Below are 17580 nucleotides of genomic sequence, written 5' to 3' on the forward strand. Positions count from 1 at the left end.
ACTGCATAAGAGACACGGACCCTCATCCGAAACGCATTATATGGACACCGGGCCATCAGGGATTGCGGGGAAATGAGGCTGCAGATGCGGCTGCCCGAGCGCTCATTTCCGGGCTACCTTCGTCAATGCCGATGGAGACCGATGAGGAGGGTTACCCTCTCCTCCGATATAAGGAAATTCTTTATTATTATCGGGAAAGTCATCGCCGCTACCCTCCCCCCGCACGGGGGTTGAAGAAAGCAGAGGAGCGCATTTTGCTTCGCCTCCAGACGAATACATTGCTATGTCCTGCCATAGTCAAACATTTCGACCCTACGGTCACAGGACAGTGCCAGCACTGTGGGGAGGTGGCAGACACCTACCACATGGTGTGGGCCTGCCAAGCTAACGCAGCCATTACTCCTAACCCAAACCCTAGGCGAGAGGACTGGGAGGCGGCCCTGCTCGGCTGCTCAGACCTTCAGGCCCAGCAGGCCTTGGTCCAGAGAGCCAAGACGGCGGCTTTAACCAATGGGGTCCCGGAATAGAGACTCCACCTAGTCTGTAGGGGCCTCTACAGAGGTCCTACACCTCTCTTTTGTAAATAAATGTTTTTCACCACCACCACCACCGAGGAACCGGCCAGATTCTGCAGGTACGGCGAGATGTTCTGGACCTTGGCGGACACTTCATTGTAGCTGACCCTCAGAAGGCGATACAGGGCTGCCAAGCAGCGGTAAGCCTGTTCCTCGCTGACGTCGCTCTTCAAAAACTGCGCGATGGCTTCCGTCAGCTGCTTGGCCGCGTCGTCGAACATCTCCCTCATGGTGAGGTTGAAGACGAGCGCGGCGCCAAGCTCCTGCGCGAGACGGCGGCCGCATTGGAGCCCACATACCGCTGCTCGAACGGTGACCTTGGCGTTGCTGCACACCTGCCGGCCGCCTCCGTCCTCCTGCCACTCCGAGATGTACAGTAGCCACTCGCAACCCGGCACGTGGCTGCACAGGTTGCAGAGAAGCTTGAGCACTTCGTCCTGCTCCTGAGGAGAGAGCGTCGCGATCCGGTTGACGAAGCTCATGATGACGTGCTTCCTGCGATCCTGGTGCAAGAAGAGGATGACGTCCTTGAACAGCGCCGCCGCCTGTAGCACGCGCAGTAGCGACAGCCGTACGGCGCAGTTTCCGTCTTGCGACAACAGCTTTTCGAAGACGTCTAGCAGCTCCTGGCCTAGAGCCCAAGCTCCGTTGCCATTCACGAGGTACTCGCGGAGACGGTCCAACTGCGCCTTCTCGCGGTCAGCCATGGTACTTTTTTTGAGATGCTTTTCGAGTTCCTTGAAAGAAGCAATCCCATCGACCCCAGGGTAGTAGACGGGCTGGTCGTTGTCGTTCTTGTCTTTATCTTCGTCACTTCGGGCGTCCGGAGACGTCTCTCCAGTTGGCTTACCACGTGACGAGCTGTGCTTCGAACGGTCCGAGCGTTCTGGAGAGGGCGATGCCTTCGAGCTTTGCTGTGCCCCGCCCGGAGAGCCTTGTACCGGTGCCTTGTCCACATTAATCGCGAGACGCTCGAAGAAAGGCACCAGCGTGTTGCCCATCGGCGTGCGCAGGAAGTCGTCTGGAAGTTCCAGGATTTCTTGCGGAATGGACTTGCCGGTGAGGAACATAGCAACGTCTTGCGAGAAGTTGTTACAATTGTGGCGAAACAGGTTGTACGTGCTACCTTTGTAGGTGGACTTGCCCAGTTCGTCGATGTACTCGAGAAAGACGTCGTGGGGCAACTCAGTGCGACCGAGGCTTATGACCTGGTCCGGGATCTGCAGAGTGGTCTTTCCCGCTGGACAGCTGTCGATGCCCGTGGAGCCAAAGAAGTACTCCGTGCCTCGCACGACGATGCTCGTGTGCCACACACCGGGCAGTTCTTTGCCGAGTAGCGCGGGAGACAGTTTCTTGGCGAGTCCTTTGGACAGGTCGTACACATAGAGCAGCACTTCGAAGCCGGACTCGGCGTTGCCTCGTGATGTCGCCAACGCCATGTCGCCAACGCTCATGGTGAGCTCAAGGAATCCAATGGTTGGTTCAGGGCTGCGTTATAGACGCCTTGTAACGCTCTCTTCAACCGGAAAAAAACTCATACGTACGATGATTCACAGACTGCAACAGTTCCAAGCGCACACAGAACTACAAGACGAGTCTTAGTCCTGCTCTGTTCGATGAAGCCACGCGGCACGGCCTACTTCTTCTTTGGCGTCTGTCGCAGGAAAAATGTCACGCGCTTTACGTTTGGTTTGAGACAGCGCTTCAGGTCAGCGTTTCATATCGACGCAGACGCTGCTTGTCGTTCGAGGTAGACGAAAAAGGCGCGTCTTCGTCATGCGGGCAAGAACACGGTGTGACAGCATATAGATTAATGGTGTGATCAATTCGCCGATTCTTAGTGGCCGATGAACTCTGTGCCGGAACGCTCCACTCTGGCGGAGGGCAACAGAAGAGAATCCACCAATGGAAAACACACGCTCCTTCTGCAGCAAATGGCAAGGTCAAAATAGAACGCAATGCGCGCGTCTCTCTCCTCGCATGAGAGGGCACGATGGGCGCATGGACGTTACGCTAGCAAAACGAGAGATCCGACGCTAAGTGCAATTAACTTACGCGACCGGCGTCCGTTGGCGCGCCCAAAGTTGGAACTGCTTCAAGGCACATGACGCTTGCGACTTCCGGTCGAATCCACACATTTTCTCGGAGCAGAAAAAGTTCCGTGGTGTGGGTTTCGCGATGGAGCTGGTTCAGATCTGCCAATGGAACATGTAGGGAGGATTCTCAATCTGCCAATGGAACTGACTTGCTCCGCATAGAGTAGAAGATAGTAGTACCGGAAGTGCTCCGAATCTGCCGATTGAGGACACCATTAGACAAATATGAATGTCTTACTGGTTGAGTTGTGTCCTACAGGTCCGAAAGTGCTAAGGCAGCATTTTTTTCATATTTAACGCAGAAAATAAGGACACAATTGTGGGACCACGAAATTTAGCTGTATAGGATAAGCTTGATTTGGCTCTACTACCTTCGCTGCATTGCTAAGAAAAGTTGTGCGTGAGAATAGCCGTGATTCGCGATAACAAGGCTTACGTTATAACATTCCGGGCTCTCCACCGCGACGAAGTCGACCGATCTCGATTAATTCAACTTGTGTATGGCTTGTATACATAGTTTCGTGGATGTGACAGCATAGCTATGCACGTGTATGCACGTGTATGCACGTGTATGCACGTGTATATCTATGAAATGGCCGAGAAAAATTACGCACATACGGCGCCTCATTGAACGATGATGAACTGCGCAGTTGTAAAACACCGACCACATCGATAAACGCAATGCCATAAATTACGATTCCTCAATTCAGACGTTGTAACTGCCTCTGACTCAGCTGTGCGGAGGAAACCGCGTATTTCACATTCTCCGTAATATTAAAGGGGTCGTGAAATGTCGCTCCTAAAACGAGAATGCGGAACCGCTGACATCCACACGCAGATTTTAGGTGACGTCAGCCTAGGGGGAGTGGACCTGCATCGACGCTGATCTAGCATGGACGTTTTGCCACGATAGTCATCCATGCCGGTCTATATACACCCGCTATAGGCTGACGTCACCTAAAACGTCACCTAGTGCGTGTGACTGTCGGCGGTTCCAGGCTGGCACTTTAGGAACGACCTTTTTACGACCACTTTCAATTTATCTGCAGCTGCCGCTGCACGTTGGACCACGGTTGCTGGTCCGGAAAGCCCGGTCTCCGCTTGGCGAGGGAGACTATATAAGAACCCGTAAGCGGTCATATCTTGTCAAGTTCAAATAGTCTGCATCATCGAAGGCGGATTTATCGCTGGCGGATGGACCATGACGAAGGAGGATATTCTTCATGCCCACGACACGAATGCATGCTGCGTAGTCATGCGACGGCACGTGCTTCAAAAGGCCGCGGCCCGTTGTCCAACAAAGGTGTTGTGACGTCACGCTCCAACACACGCAAGCCGAGTGTCTTGGTGCACGCTCACAAGAACATCAAAAATACGACCACCCACTTAGAAGTTCGCTGAGTGACGTTTTTTCTTTTGGATGTAATCGCACTCTGGGAATACATTTTCAGCATTTACGCAGCATTTACAGATTTCGGCTCAATATTCTTATAAGCTTTTAAGCTTTGAGCTGGTATAGCCGCCACCTTTAATGACACAAATTATCGCGTTACAGTGGTGCAACTATGGCAACGATCACGCGGTTTTGTTAAGATAATTGGCAACTATTGCTTTATTCCTCTCCAGTGAACGTTTTAGGGGGGATTTAGCTAATTTCTGCACCTATACGAGTTTGTGATGATGATAGTATTTTCGTAGGCCGCACACGTTTCTGTGATACACACCCGTTTGTTGGTCTAATGCCTTCTTTACTAAGTGCCTGCGACGTCACTCGCTTATTCCATTGGGTCGAGAGGTCTCCGCAAGCAGCGCTTGCAGCCGACACTACTTCAGGTAGGGTCGGAAGTGACGCCATCAGAACATTGGCGCAGCGTCTCCCACGAGAGGCGTTGGCAGCATTTTTTTTCTCGGAGGCGGGGGGGGGGGGTCATCCTCATGAAGTAGTAAATTTTTGCTTTGTTTGCTACGTTGAAAAAGATTAAAAGATTGGAGGGGGGGGGGGGGGTGTGCCACTTTTTCATTGTGCCACTGTCCACGGTTGACGCTGCCTTTGGGACTGCTGTACATGTTACTTGAATCTCGGAGGCATCGTGATTTGGAGCAGCCACCACAACGAGGTTTGAAGCGGCCAATCACAACGAGCTCTCGCAGCCGACACCCATTTCGAGAAGCGATGGGGGCGGGAGCACGACAGGGCTGGCAATCGGCGTTTCGGGGCACGTCACAGGCAAAGTTTAGAGTGGACATTGGTTGGACGCCAGAAGCGAGTTGTAAGATTCGTTTAATGTCTGCGGCGCATACCCATTTATAATGCCCACGAGCATTACCACGGGCCCCGGACCTGAAAGGATCGACCAAAAACGACATTGCTGTTCAAAGAATGTTTCAACTTCCAGCCACGACAAGAAGTGTGCCAAGTAAAACTCTACACGAGAACCAGCCCTGCAGCTAGCTCGATGGAGCGCATTCTATCCATAAATGCATGCGGCGTATACGCCCTTCCAACACAACAGACGTCTTCATAAAACGACGTTTTCAACACGACAAAGAACAGCCCCGCCGCAATGGTCTAGTGGCTAAGGTACTCGGCTGCTGACCCGCAGGTCACGGGATCAAATCCCGGCTGTGGCGGCTCCATTTCCGATGGAGGCGGAAAAGTTGTCGGCCCGTGTGCTCAGATTTGGGTGCACGTTAAAGAACCCCAAGAAGTCGAAATCTCCGGAGCCCTCCACTGCGGCGTCTCTCATAATCATGTGGTGGTTTTGGGACGTTGAACCCCACATATCAATCAATCAACGCGACAAAGAACAAAATAATTTCTTCAGACAAAAAGAAACAACTTACCGTAAAAAGTGAAGCGAGTGTGACCAGTGTGGCACACGACCAGCGCATTCTCAACCCTCCCGCCACTTGGACGCAAGTCAGTGCGCGCATGAAAAGCTGTCCATCTTTGAAGTGGAATGGAAGATAACCATACATGAAAGCCCACCAGACGGTTCGTGTGACCACTCTGTACTCAAGTACGTTTCTCTACACTGCGTGCCGCACGAAACCCCCGAGTTTCTCGCTGAACAGCCGTGTGCGATAAAAGGGTTATCGCGCGAGCCCCGATAAGTTTCGGAACAGGGAGATCAATATTGCCCATTCTTCTCCCCCTCGTTGGTTGTTTCATGCTACAACCATCGCCCCTACCACGAGCTCTACACACTTTCTCTCTATTTTGAGCCTTCCATTAGTTGCGATCAAAGGCATCGCCCCGCCGTGGTGGTCTATAGTGGCTAAGGTACTCGGCTGCTGACCCACAGGTCACGGTATCGAATGAAGGCGAAAATGCTGTAGGATCGTCTGCTCAGATTTGGGTGTACGTTAAAGAACCCCGGGTGATCTAAATTTCCGGGGACCTCCACTACAGCGTTTCTCATGATGCATATGGTGGTTTTGAGACGTTAAGCCCCCCCCCCCCCCCCCACCCCATATTAATCAAAGGCATTCTTCGTGGGGTCTTATCTTCGCAGGTGATTACAAAATTAGAAAATATGTGAAAGCTGGTGATTGGACCTGCTTTGTTTAATCAGCTTCCCAAGACGGGGAAGAATTTCAGGTTTCAGTTTAAGGAACAGCAAAAAGAGCGAGTGAAGCTTGCGTGATACTACCCTCTCCGCGAAAGTGTATTCTTGCTTACTAGCTTGTTTCTATATGCTTTGGCTCGCGCCCACTACGGGGGACTGGCCATTATGCCGGCTTCCGACGTGGCACTGTTGCAGTTCTTTGTCGACGCTCGCACTACTGTACAGTGGAAGAGGATGAAACTGTGGTTTTCTTAGAGGCAGTCTGAAAGAAATTGATAAGCACCAAGCATCATGAGCTAGAGAAAGGCAATCTGTTGACGCAAGTCTGACTCCGAGCTTTCCATGATGCACCGAATGCTTTCGATGTTCACGCAATTTTTTCTCTAGGGTTGTTACGGTCTAACGTAATGCAGCAGCCGCATGCGCCCGGCATCAACATTATATAGCATCAAGGCCAGTAATCGATGATGCTTATCTCACACAACGCACCAATTTTTAAATATACCTTTAAAAAAAAAGGTAGGCCATAAGTACTTCGTACAACTATCGGTCTCGCATAAACAACCATTCCCATGTTTATTGTATTAAAGTTATTTAGCAAAATTTTAACCAGCTAATCGTGTCAAAAAACTACATGTCCCACTAAAGGGTACCATGCCTAGCATGTGGAGCATGCAGCGCATTGGTAGTCTTACCCTCGTATTCTAGAACCTCCCTTCACTCAACGCTTGGCCTTCACTTGAGAAAGCCGATGGGAGCGCCGTCTCTAGGTACGGCAAGTCACTGCATATAAGCAACAGTCTGCTGCAATTCTTGAGCAGCGCAGTGTCATTTTTAGCTGAGTGGTGGCGCAGTGCTCAATTCTGTGAAGTGAATGGTGAAAGTCGAGTCGAGGAGCGTTTGTGAATACGGTGGTTAATAGAGAGTTTTAGTACTGCGTACGCTGCGTACGTGGCGGCGTTGCTTACGTAAGGACGCCACGTTCAGCGTAGTGCGCATGCGCAGACCGCAACGCGCACGTTTCGCGTTACGTACGCAGCCGCTACGTACGCACGCATGAGATGCGTGCGTGCGTACGTATGAGGTGATCGCGCCGCTCTCGAACAAGTTCGCGACAGCGCGAGACTTCGTTTTGCAAAATGGCGGCATCGAAGGCAAGCACAGATCGGCTCTGTGGCTTAAAATATGGCCATAATCTGGCTATAACACTTGGATTGGCTCACATTGGCTGTCAACAACACGTACTTCTATTTTGATCTACCAGATGGCGCAACCCGCTTCACGCTCGTGACGTACGCGGGTACTACGGCGTACTAAAAGCCGATTAGTGGCAAACGACGCCACGTAACGCAAGGCGCTTGCGTGATGCGTACGTAGCACCATTCCGCAGTACTAAAACTCTCTAATATCGCTCTGACAGGCGCACATGAACGCTCCCTATAGCTGGAGCATGCCTCACGGCTTCATCGCCACGTGACGCAGGAGAACGTGGGTTCATCGCGCGTTTGCGGAATCTCGTTCCCAGACGGCATCACATGGTTGCTGACAGTGTGTACGCAGTAGAAGCCACAGCGTCTTACCCAGCTCCTAACACGGATCGAAACGCGCTAGCGCGTTCTGTCAGTTGGGTCCGCCGTTGCGAGTGCTCAGCAAAAGTGGTTGTATACGCCCACCGGATTGAGCTTCGCCATAAGCTGCTTCGAATCTAAAAATTTGGCAGAGGCAAAGCGTTTCATCATCCAGTTTATGTGATAAGACGGCAGGTATACTATCACCTCAGTAGTTTTACTTAAAAAAGTTTTATTGTCAAGAAAAGGGAAGCAAAACACTCTCCACAACGTGTCTGCGAAAGTTCTGCGCGGTACGCTGCACCGATGAATCACGGCCAACCCAGAATACGTCTTTATTATGTACCATACAATAAAGACACAGAGCTGTTTCCTAACCAAGCATTGTCTGTTCGATAAGAGCGCACGTGCACAGGCAAACCCACACAATAAATTAACATAAACGGTGCAGTGAAAAAAAAGTCGACAGGCATTCAACTCAGTAATGCTAGCAAGTTTCTAAGATACCCATCAGTTCCAGGATTATGGGACGTCTCTTTCGGTGCTCTTACCATGGCGAGCTTGAGATGGTCCATTCATTGTGGTGGGCGAGGACTCTGCGGGTTTCGTTGTTGTTCATGATCAGAATGCTGCTCTAGCGCCTTAAGGGCCTCGTCCGATATGTGCTGGAAGGAATGCATCATGTTTCCCATAGGCGTGCTGAAGAAGTCGTCGGGCAGTTCACGAATATCCATCGGTATGGAGTTGCCGGTCAGGAACAAGGACAGGTCTTCGGAAAAATGGTTGCAGTTGTGGCGGAACAGGTCATACGAGCTGCGCCTGTAGCTGTACCTGGCCAGGTCCCGGATATACTCCACGCAGACGTCGTGAGGTAGCTCGGTGTGACCGAGGCTGACGACCCGGTGCGGATCCCCGAGGCCGGTCTTCCCCGCCGGGGAGCTGTCGACACCCAAGCAGCCATAGTAGTACTCTGTGCCACGCAGGACGATGCCCGTGTGCCAAAGACCGGAAAGTTCTTTGCCTATGAGGGCGGGAGACAGTGCCTCGACCATTCCGTTGGACAGGTCGTACACGTACAAGAGCACTTCGGAGACGGACTCGGCACGACCACGCGACGCGCTAGCCATAGTCTTTGACACTCGCGGAAGACTGAAGAAACCTCTGTGCTTCGAAGCAGTAGACGCTTTCTAAACGGCAGGAATACGGGGACGTAGTCTCGACGCTGGCATCCGCGTGCTAACGTTCGATGCAGATCGTGAAACGTCTTCGTCTTCGTGCAATCGTGTTCCTGCGAACGTGCACGAAGCGACACTGATAACTGCTGATTTTCGTGGAAGCGCTGAAGAACGCCGGGAGTTTATGGGTAGTTTCGACGGTATTATCTGCGTGAGCTACGTCACCCTTCCCGCGAATGGTGTCATAGTTCACGAAGAATGCGAATGCACGTGTCCTGCGTTGGCCTCTGGCGTAACTCGTTCGTTTCTCCCGACGCTTCCACAGACGATCGCTTTATCATGTTATTTGTGGGGTGTGCGGGCAGCAGGCAAACCACAATTGTGGCTGTGCCATGTCGCAACGCGGTTGCTACTGCGAGACACCGCACTTAGCGATACATACTGATTAGCCTAGATAACTCTCAGCGATACTGCGGCTCACGGAAAAAAAAAAAGGGGGGGAGGTGCCTCGAGAACATAGCAACGCTTGGTGCAACAGAATGAATGGGCCGTAGGTGCCAATGTGCATTAGCGCGAAGATGTCTTAACTTTCGTTTTTATGCACGAATTGGGTATAACAGAAAATGCAATGGAACTGCATTTCTAGCCTCTGTTCTGATTTTATTTATGCAAGAACATGAATGGCCCCGCCACGGTGGTCTAGTGGCTAAGGTACTCGGCTGCTGACCCGCAGGTCACGGGATGAAACCCCGGCTGTGGCGGCTGCATTTCCGATGGAGGCGGAAATGTTGTAGGCCCGTGTAATCATATTTGGGTGCATGTTAGAGAACCCCAGGTGGTCTAAATTTCCGGAGCCCTTCACTACGGCGTCTCTCATAATCATATGGTGGTTTCGGGACGTTAAACCCCAGAAATCAAATGAATCAATCAAGATCATGAATGACATCACCATAAATATATTATTAATTACAAGTCACTTGGCATTAATGGCTGAAAATGCAAATCGGCATGAATTTTTGTTGCAATTAAACACTGAGTGCATTCGCATAAAGGTTTCTAAATTTGATGCATATACATACAGCTCCTGGTGCACTTTGATCAGTAACGTTTGAAAGGGTTAAGAACAAAAGAATCTGAGTCCGCGGCGGTGGATCAGGGGCTACGGTGCTCGACTGCTGACCCAAAGGTCACGGGTTCGATTCCGGACGCTGCGGTCGCACTTACAGGAAGGCGAAATGGTAGAGACCCGTGTGTTGTGCGGTGCCACTGCACGTTGGATATCACGAGAATGTCAATATTTCTAGAGCCTCCACTACGGCGTCTCTCATTACCATGTAGTTATTTTGGGATTTAAAGCCCCGCGCATTATTATTAGGAAAGGAATCGAAAATCGGATTCCAGAGTGACCACGCACTACTGCATGGGTGATGTATCGTTCCCAAGACCGTTGAATGCGTTTAAGGGGCTTTAGAATGCGTGCTCCCTAACTGCCGTCTATCATTTATGGCAGACAGAGCCGGAAAGCCTCCGAGAGTACAAGCCAAAACTCGCGGGCCATCTCGAAGGCAGCAATGTTGTGTTTTAGTTAGGTTGCAGTCTGAAAGATGGCAGAGCTAGACCGCTTCTCGAAAAGATGAAGAAAAACTCTTTATTTTTTATTCTTTCAGCTTTTTCAAGGCTAGCCGCCTTATTGCGCTTTTATTACGATCGGCCTAGATCGGCCATGGAGCTCTATGCGATCGACTTTTTAAAGTACGACGCATTTTTTTTTTAATGGCAGTGCTACCTAGCGGGAAAAACATCATATATAATGATTGCTCTTTCTTCTGCCTGCCGATAGGCAGCGGGAGCGCTCCCTTTCAACGTTATTTGGTGAACTCTATTTTTGATCCCTTTTAAGATTCAGAGGAATTTAAAGGTGCAGCTGTTTTTGTGGCCATCATGACAATGAAATCCCCTTTCCTTATCCGTGAAGTTAGTGACGCCAAAGACCACGAAAGAGTGCCACGGGCTAATGTAGTGCAAGAATCAGCAGATAAATGAATATGCACTATTCACCAAATGCGAAAAAAATCAACGTTCAGTTTGTGTATTTGACACGATTTGCCGTTTTCCCTGACGTAATCATATCGCTAAGCATATTTTACAAAATTTACCGAGTGAAGTTTTGTCGTAACGTGGCACAGATGATGCATTTGCTGTGCGCCCATGCGCATTCAGTTTCGATGAACGTTTCATCTAAAGACGTTGGTTTTGATATCACCTAAAATCGGGGCCTAAAACTTTGATCATTGCTATCTGAAATCGCGTGTGCGTTTTGGAATTTTCGAAGAAACGGGCATGCCACGAATTGTTTCGTACAACAACTTATCGATATAATGAACTGCCCCGAACCTAATAATTAAAATGTGAACGCATTTCTGTCAACCACACATTCCAGTTTAATTTTAGCTGCAACAAAATATTTCTGCCGCAACGTAGTCATCGCGTGCACAAACACGACATCTACGCACACGACGGCTGTATAAAAATGTTAATGTCATTACATTTCAACAAAAAAAAAGTACTATTGTCATGAAAAATACCAAGTGTTTGCAAGGCTATAGATCAGGCTGCTGCGGATAAGAAAGAATAAACAGAAAGGTAAAGAAAGAAGTGCACACCGGTAGAACAGTGACTTACCGCCGTATTCACAAGCGCTCCTCGACTCGACTTTCACCCTTCACTTGACAGAGTAGAGCACTGCGCCGCTGCTCGGCTGAAAATGACGCTGCGCTATTCAAGAATAGCAGCAACTTATCACTGATATGCAGTGACTCGGCCTGCCTAGAGATGGCGCTCTCATCGGCAAAGGGCGTTCTAGAGTACGGGGGTAAGGTCCTCGGCTGCTGACTCGAAGGTCGCGGGTTCGATCCGTGCCAGTCGCATTTAGATGGAGGCGAAAGGGTCAATCAAGACGCCCACGCGAACCACGCATTCTGTGCAGCACAAATTCTAATAACCTGGGCAAAAAGTCTTATACGTCTTTTGGAACAGGATAATATACCGTCTTCTTGCGACAACAAGAGTGTTTCCAATACTCGTATTGCGTCATTTGGTACAACAAATATGAAATAAATCATTCCCAACTGCATTAAAACGGCACCAAATGAATTTATAAAAATAAGATCGCAGACTAAAGCAAAATCAATAATAAGATAATTAAGAAAACTATGCATGTTGGCTCAGTGCATGAGGTAGACCAAAAGGTGAATCAAGCATGAAATAGGTCGGCTAAGAACGTTACCAACATCACAGCGAATCGTCACAGGAATGCATGCTGACTTTAGCCGCCAAGTCATTCTAGCACACAATAAGGAACTCCGTGAATTGAAATTTCTAAATTCATGCTGCGGAACAGACAGGGGCGCAAGATTTTTTCAATGAAATTTTATTTGTACAATGGAATAAACAGTATGGAGGACAAACAGCTGCCGGCAGTAGGTGCACAGCACTCAACTTTCGAACACTCAAGGTATGGTGCGCAAAGCACACTCGACGCGCGCATGCGCACTGAAACGCTCGACGACCGCTAATGGCGGTGACGATGGGACTGACGGCAACTTGGTCGGCACGGGCAGAGAACGCGGGGGCACCGCGCCGTCGTGCACGTAAAGTTGGCTTCGCCACGTGAAATTGAACATTTGACGTCACTTGGCGCCACGTGACAGTGCTCGCCGAATAGTGGCATGAGCGGCGAAAGCGGAAAAGGTACGTGCAACCATATCACCTAAAGGTAACACATTCAGGAACTCTACGTACACTGACGTAGTAACTCTACGTGTAGTTACGTCAGTAACTCTACATGTAGTGACGTCAGTAACTCTACATGTAGTGACGTCAGCGTACATTAGAAACCCAAACGTGGATTTAAAAGCGTGCTGTAATTAATTTTGCGGGTGCAACCGCGCTTAGCGGTAGATTTCCTACGCCCTCAGGAGCTTGAAATATCATTCGATGCAAAAAAAGGGAAAAATGTAACTGAAAAATTATGTGTCAGTATCCCTTTAACTTCAATCTATTTGGGCTCAAAAAAAAAAAGTGGATCAGTTTGGCAAATAATTTCCACCCACCCGGATACAATGGCACTCTACTAAAATCACGACGTATATGGAGCAATGTCTCACATAAAATAAAATTCCTGAGATGCACATAAATAAGTACGCGTATAACTGCACCTGTCCTAAGGAATTATAATTGCATCCGCGAATAAGCACGAGAAACGCCGTAACGATTCGACGAGTGAAAAATGCTTTCAAAACTTCCGCTTCTAAGCGGTACTTATGTGGAACACAAAGGCTTAGCGGTAGTTTGGTACGCTCTAAACGGGGTACAGCGGGGCCACGTTCTTGGGCGCTGCAGTTCCCGGCGGGTAATACGGTGGCGGGTAGCTGTGTTGCTGAGCTGCCCACGGCTGTCCAGAGTATCCTTGCTGCGCCCCGTACGCGTTTGGTGCAGGATACTGCCACGTCGGCGTGGCCGCCGCACAGGAGTAGGCTACGGGAGTTCCACTTGTTGTACATCGTGGCGCTTGCTGCCATCCGAATTCGTAGCCAGACGGGTAGCCGCTGTTACCACCCTGTAAGTAAAGGTTAGTAACGTATTTTCAGGTATCAATGTTGGTGGAAGGATTATTCAGAGAACCAAAGGCACCGCGAAGCTGTTTCTCTCTTTTCAGTGAACTTTAGCATCCGGATACTTCAAAAAACACACAGGGGCGGCGCCAGTGTGGACAGAGGGGAAGGAGAGTCGGGCTTCTACTCATAATTACCGTCTGCACCCCTCCGCTTTCCTCTCTTCTCTCACCAAGAGCAAGCATGGTCAAAACACAAAACATGTTTTTAGCCTCTTTATCCTTCGCCCCCCACCTCATGAAAAAATTCTGGCGCCCCTCCTGGCAACAAATAGAAAGAATGTAGGAGCAATCGTCCGAGTCTGCTGAGCCTAGCTACGTAGCTGGTACCAATAATTTGACATGATTAGCGCAATAACCTCGTAGTGAAGGCAAACTGCAGTGCAATCTTAACTTGTGACGAACACTTCAGTCTACCATCGCAAGAAAGCACTGCCTGACAAGGCTTCCAATAAGACTGAAGTTCAATGGAAAGTTCAGGCTAAAGCTGGCGTGAAGTCGTCGAAGCGGTAGGTCGTTCAAGCCAATATACGGCGAAGTTTTGTATACCTATAGGTCACCCGTAACTTCGCGAAAGAGAAATTCATTAAAACAGCAAACTCTATATATAGTAGGAATGTGCCACAAAGATTGGGCAACTCCTAATAATTACTACCACTCTGCTGAAAAAAAAAAACAGAAGAAAATGTGTGTATAAATAAATAAATAAATAAATAAATAAATAAATAAACAAATAAATAAATAAATAAATAAATAAACAAATAAATAACCAAGCCGTGTGCTGCACTTCTAGTCCTTGCAAATTGACCCGGAAATGCTCTACAGGAGCATACGCTAAATTGAAATAAAGAAATCATGCCTTTCTGTAGCCTTCGCACAAATTTTGTGCCCACTCTGCGTAGGGTGATAGACGACTTCACTGGCAAATCCCCTTCTCAGAATGGAACTGCTCATGATTTTTTTTCTTCAATATGCAAAGGTCTTCTTCGCGTCACGAATACCAGGTCCCCTCGTCGAACCGATGGTTTCAACGACACGTTTTGTGCGACGAATTCCGGATTCCTGCAGCATTTCTCGCGTATGTCATCACTCATCAGGATGCAAAGTCAGATTAAGGTCAGTGTGGATTGTTCTGGTCCAGACAGAGAGAAAGGAAGAAAAGGAAATTAACCAGATGAGCGTCCAGTTGACTAAGGGAATGGGGCTTAAAAAAGAGAAAGAGAAGAGGGAGGAAGAGCACTGCACGTACTAAGAAGCACCGTCTGTCAGTCACTGAGGCCTGAGCAATGTAGTTAAGCAGCCCACGTCTGTCAAGAGTAACCTTGCCTTTTCGATGGAGGTGAAAATGCTGTAGGCCCAAGGGCTCACGTTTGAGTGCACGTTAAAGAACCCCAGGTGGTGGAATTTCCGGTGCACACACACACACACACACACACACACACACACACACACACACACACACACACACACACACACACACACACACACACACACACACACACACACACACACACACAAACGCGCGCGCGCGGAGTCATAGTAGCCTTACCGGCCCATTAGGGTCCCTTTGAGAGAACATTCCACGTCGTCGCAGCATTCCCGCCACGTAGAGCCCGACTAGGCAGGACACGATGATGAGCGCTACGACGCAGACCACCAACAGGGCACGCGGCATCCACATGTGTTCGGGACGCACGACGGACACCACACCGAAAATGACACTCCCTGATGTGCTGTTGCCGGCTTGCGCGTTCATCTGGCAAACGCCCGATGACGTAGCTGTCGGTTATGACCGTTTGCTCCAGCGCTCGATCGAGGCATGGATGCGAGCAACGCTTTCCACACAGGCCTCGGGGCACACGTCGCCGAGTTCGTGCGCAGTTGCTCGCGCAGAAACTGAACGGGCGCCACCGGCGATGCCGGATACACACGGTACCCACACACTGCGCCAAGCGGAGTGCGGGTTTTTGCGACGCCGACCTTGGCAGCCAAAAACGCACAGCTACAGCTGCGCGCGTGCGTGCAGCCGTGACGAGAGGGGGTTGCGTTCAGAGGGCACACGAGGTGCGAGTGTGGGATGTCCGCGTGGGGGTTTCGACGTGTGGAAACAGGCTTTGCCGTGACCGCGTCACCAAGCGCGTGTTGGTATTGTGCGCGTAGCCGCCCATCGAAACGCAACAAGCATGCTTCCAGGCGTGGTCACTCGATACGCTCTAAATAAACGTCGCACGATAACTGTCGTATAACCGGCGTTCTGTTCGTTTCTTGGACGTCAAGAGCCCACGATACTTCATTTCCGATGGAGGCGGACATGTTGTAGGCCCGTGTGTTCAGATTTGGGTGCACGTTAAAGAACCCCAGGTGGTCTAAATTTCCGGAGCCCTCCACTACGGCGTCTCTCATAATCATATAGTGGTTTTGGGACGTTAAACCCCATATATCTATCAGCCCACGATACTTGCGGATCAGAAACAGTAACCGCGCTATGAGCATGATATACAATATGCTCGACCAAGCGTACAGCTCTCAAGACAGTAAGGGCAAGCAAACCAGACGACAGTTCTCTGGCGATAAGCGCTTCAGAGGTTCAAACTCTCTTGAGTGTGCCACCACTTCCGCTTACCTATTACTGTATAAGGAGCCCTTTTTTTGTCGTATATGCGGCCACAACGCACACATGCAAATGGTATGCGAAGGAGCGAGACATCAGGAATGAATAACAGCGGTTTTCGGTATATGATCGTGACATGATAATATCTGCTTACCGTGATTATTGTCGTAGCTGTGCTTGACAATAGATGCAAGTGCCCCTCCCCCCCCCCCCACAACAAAAAAGGAAGGGGGATTTGTAACCCTTACGGCCACCCCCTAATTGTTTGTCATTGCACTTATCGTAAGTACCCCAGGGCGGCCGGAGGGGCTCGGAATTAGTGGGGCGGGGGGAGCAGCGACATGACACAACGCGCGCCTATGACAAGTTCAGTGAGCCTGCTGATTGCCACTGCCTTCTATTAAATAAAGGTGTTCGCACATTAAATCCGCGCCCTCTATCTCGAGAGATGTGGCGGTACCCTGGGCGAATGTGGCTGCAGAAGAACCATAGAATCTCTTCGCAGTTTGCCCCTGTGTGTTATGTATTAGTTTGCTTGACAGCCGATTGCTTAACGCATTGCCCGATTTCTCCTCTTCCTGCTTCAGGCAAGCAGTAGCTACGTGTTTACAGTGAATGCTAACGCTGATCTCCCATACGTGAACCCAACCACTGAAGCTTTGCGTGGGTTGACAAAGATAACTGACAATCCACAGCTATATTGAAACACTAATTGTTGGCGGGACAGTTCTATACGTACTGAGCGTGGAACAGTGCGCCTACACGACACAGAATGCTAAAAAAGTACACACATGCGGCACTATGCATGTGTGCTTATTTCTGTCCCGTATAGGCATGCTGTTCCACGCTCATCTATATCGGTCTCATACCTTTTTTTTTTGACAAATGAGAAACCTAAGTGTATGCATAGTTCACGCTGTCTTGAAAACGTGGTGACGTCACTTAAGCGCCGTAATTGGTCACCACCTCATCACTGTCATCTTGTTGTTTGCTGTCGACGCGTATCCATCATCGCCACGCCGACGTGCCGTCAACGTCCGACACACGTAGAGGGTACTTCGCGTGCCGCCATAATAACAGCGCCGGCAATGCATACTCGTAAAGTGTTGTTGGTCTGCAGCAAGTGGCGTTTTATTTGTACGATCTGCAAGACGGTGTTGCGTTACTTTGCGAATCACGTTTGCGATTCGGCGCTCATTTTTATATGCCTATAAAAATACACATTAGATATGAAAAAAGAGCGGTGTTTTCTTACTAATCCCATTCGAAGCTTACTGAAAGAAAGATTTGAGAGCAAGAATGCATATCTCTACA

General features: G+C 49.6%; 3 protein-coding genes across 3 annotated transcripts; all 3 read right to left on the bottom strand.

The window, feature by feature from the left end:
* Nucleotides 1-553: 553 nt before the first annotated feature.
* Nucleotides 554-2485, bottom strand: LOC119181754 (uncharacterized). The gene has a single exon (XM_037432996.2). The coding sequence runs from the start codon at nt 2027-2029 to the stop codon at nt 554-556; it is 1476 nt and encodes a 491-aa protein (XP_037288893.2). The 5' UTR covers nt 2030-2485.
* Nucleotides 2486-8023: 5538 nt separating this feature from the next.
* Nucleotides 8024-9196, bottom strand: LOC119181753 (desumoylating isopeptidase 1). The gene has a single exon (XM_075875511.1). It carries the CDS (start codon nt 8933-8935, stop codon nt 8384-8386), a length of 552 nt encoding a protein of 183 aa, XP_075731626.1. The 5' UTR covers nt 8936-9196; the 3' UTR covers nt 8024-8383.
* Nucleotides 9197-13194: 3998 nt separating this feature from the next.
* Nucleotides 13195-15585, bottom strand: LOC119181069 (uncharacterized). The gene is made up of 2 exons (XM_037432243.2): nt 15205-15585; nt 13195-13601 (listed from the first exon to the last, which is right to left on the bottom strand). Exons 1-2 carry the CDS (start codon nt 15409-15411, stop codon nt 13344-13346), a joined length of 465 nt encoding a protein of 154 aa, XP_037288140.2. The 5' UTR covers nt 15412-15585; the 3' UTR covers nt 13195-13343.
* Nucleotides 15586-17580: the final 1995 nt, after the last annotated feature.

This window comes from Rhipicephalus microplus, chromosome 10 (assembly GCF_043290135.1).
Source record: "Rhipicephalus microplus isolate Deutch F79 chromosome 10, USDA_Rmic, whole genome shotgun sequence".
Lineage (NCBI taxonomy): Eukaryota > Metazoa > Arthropoda > Arachnida > Ixodida > Ixodidae > Rhipicephalus > Rhipicephalus microplus.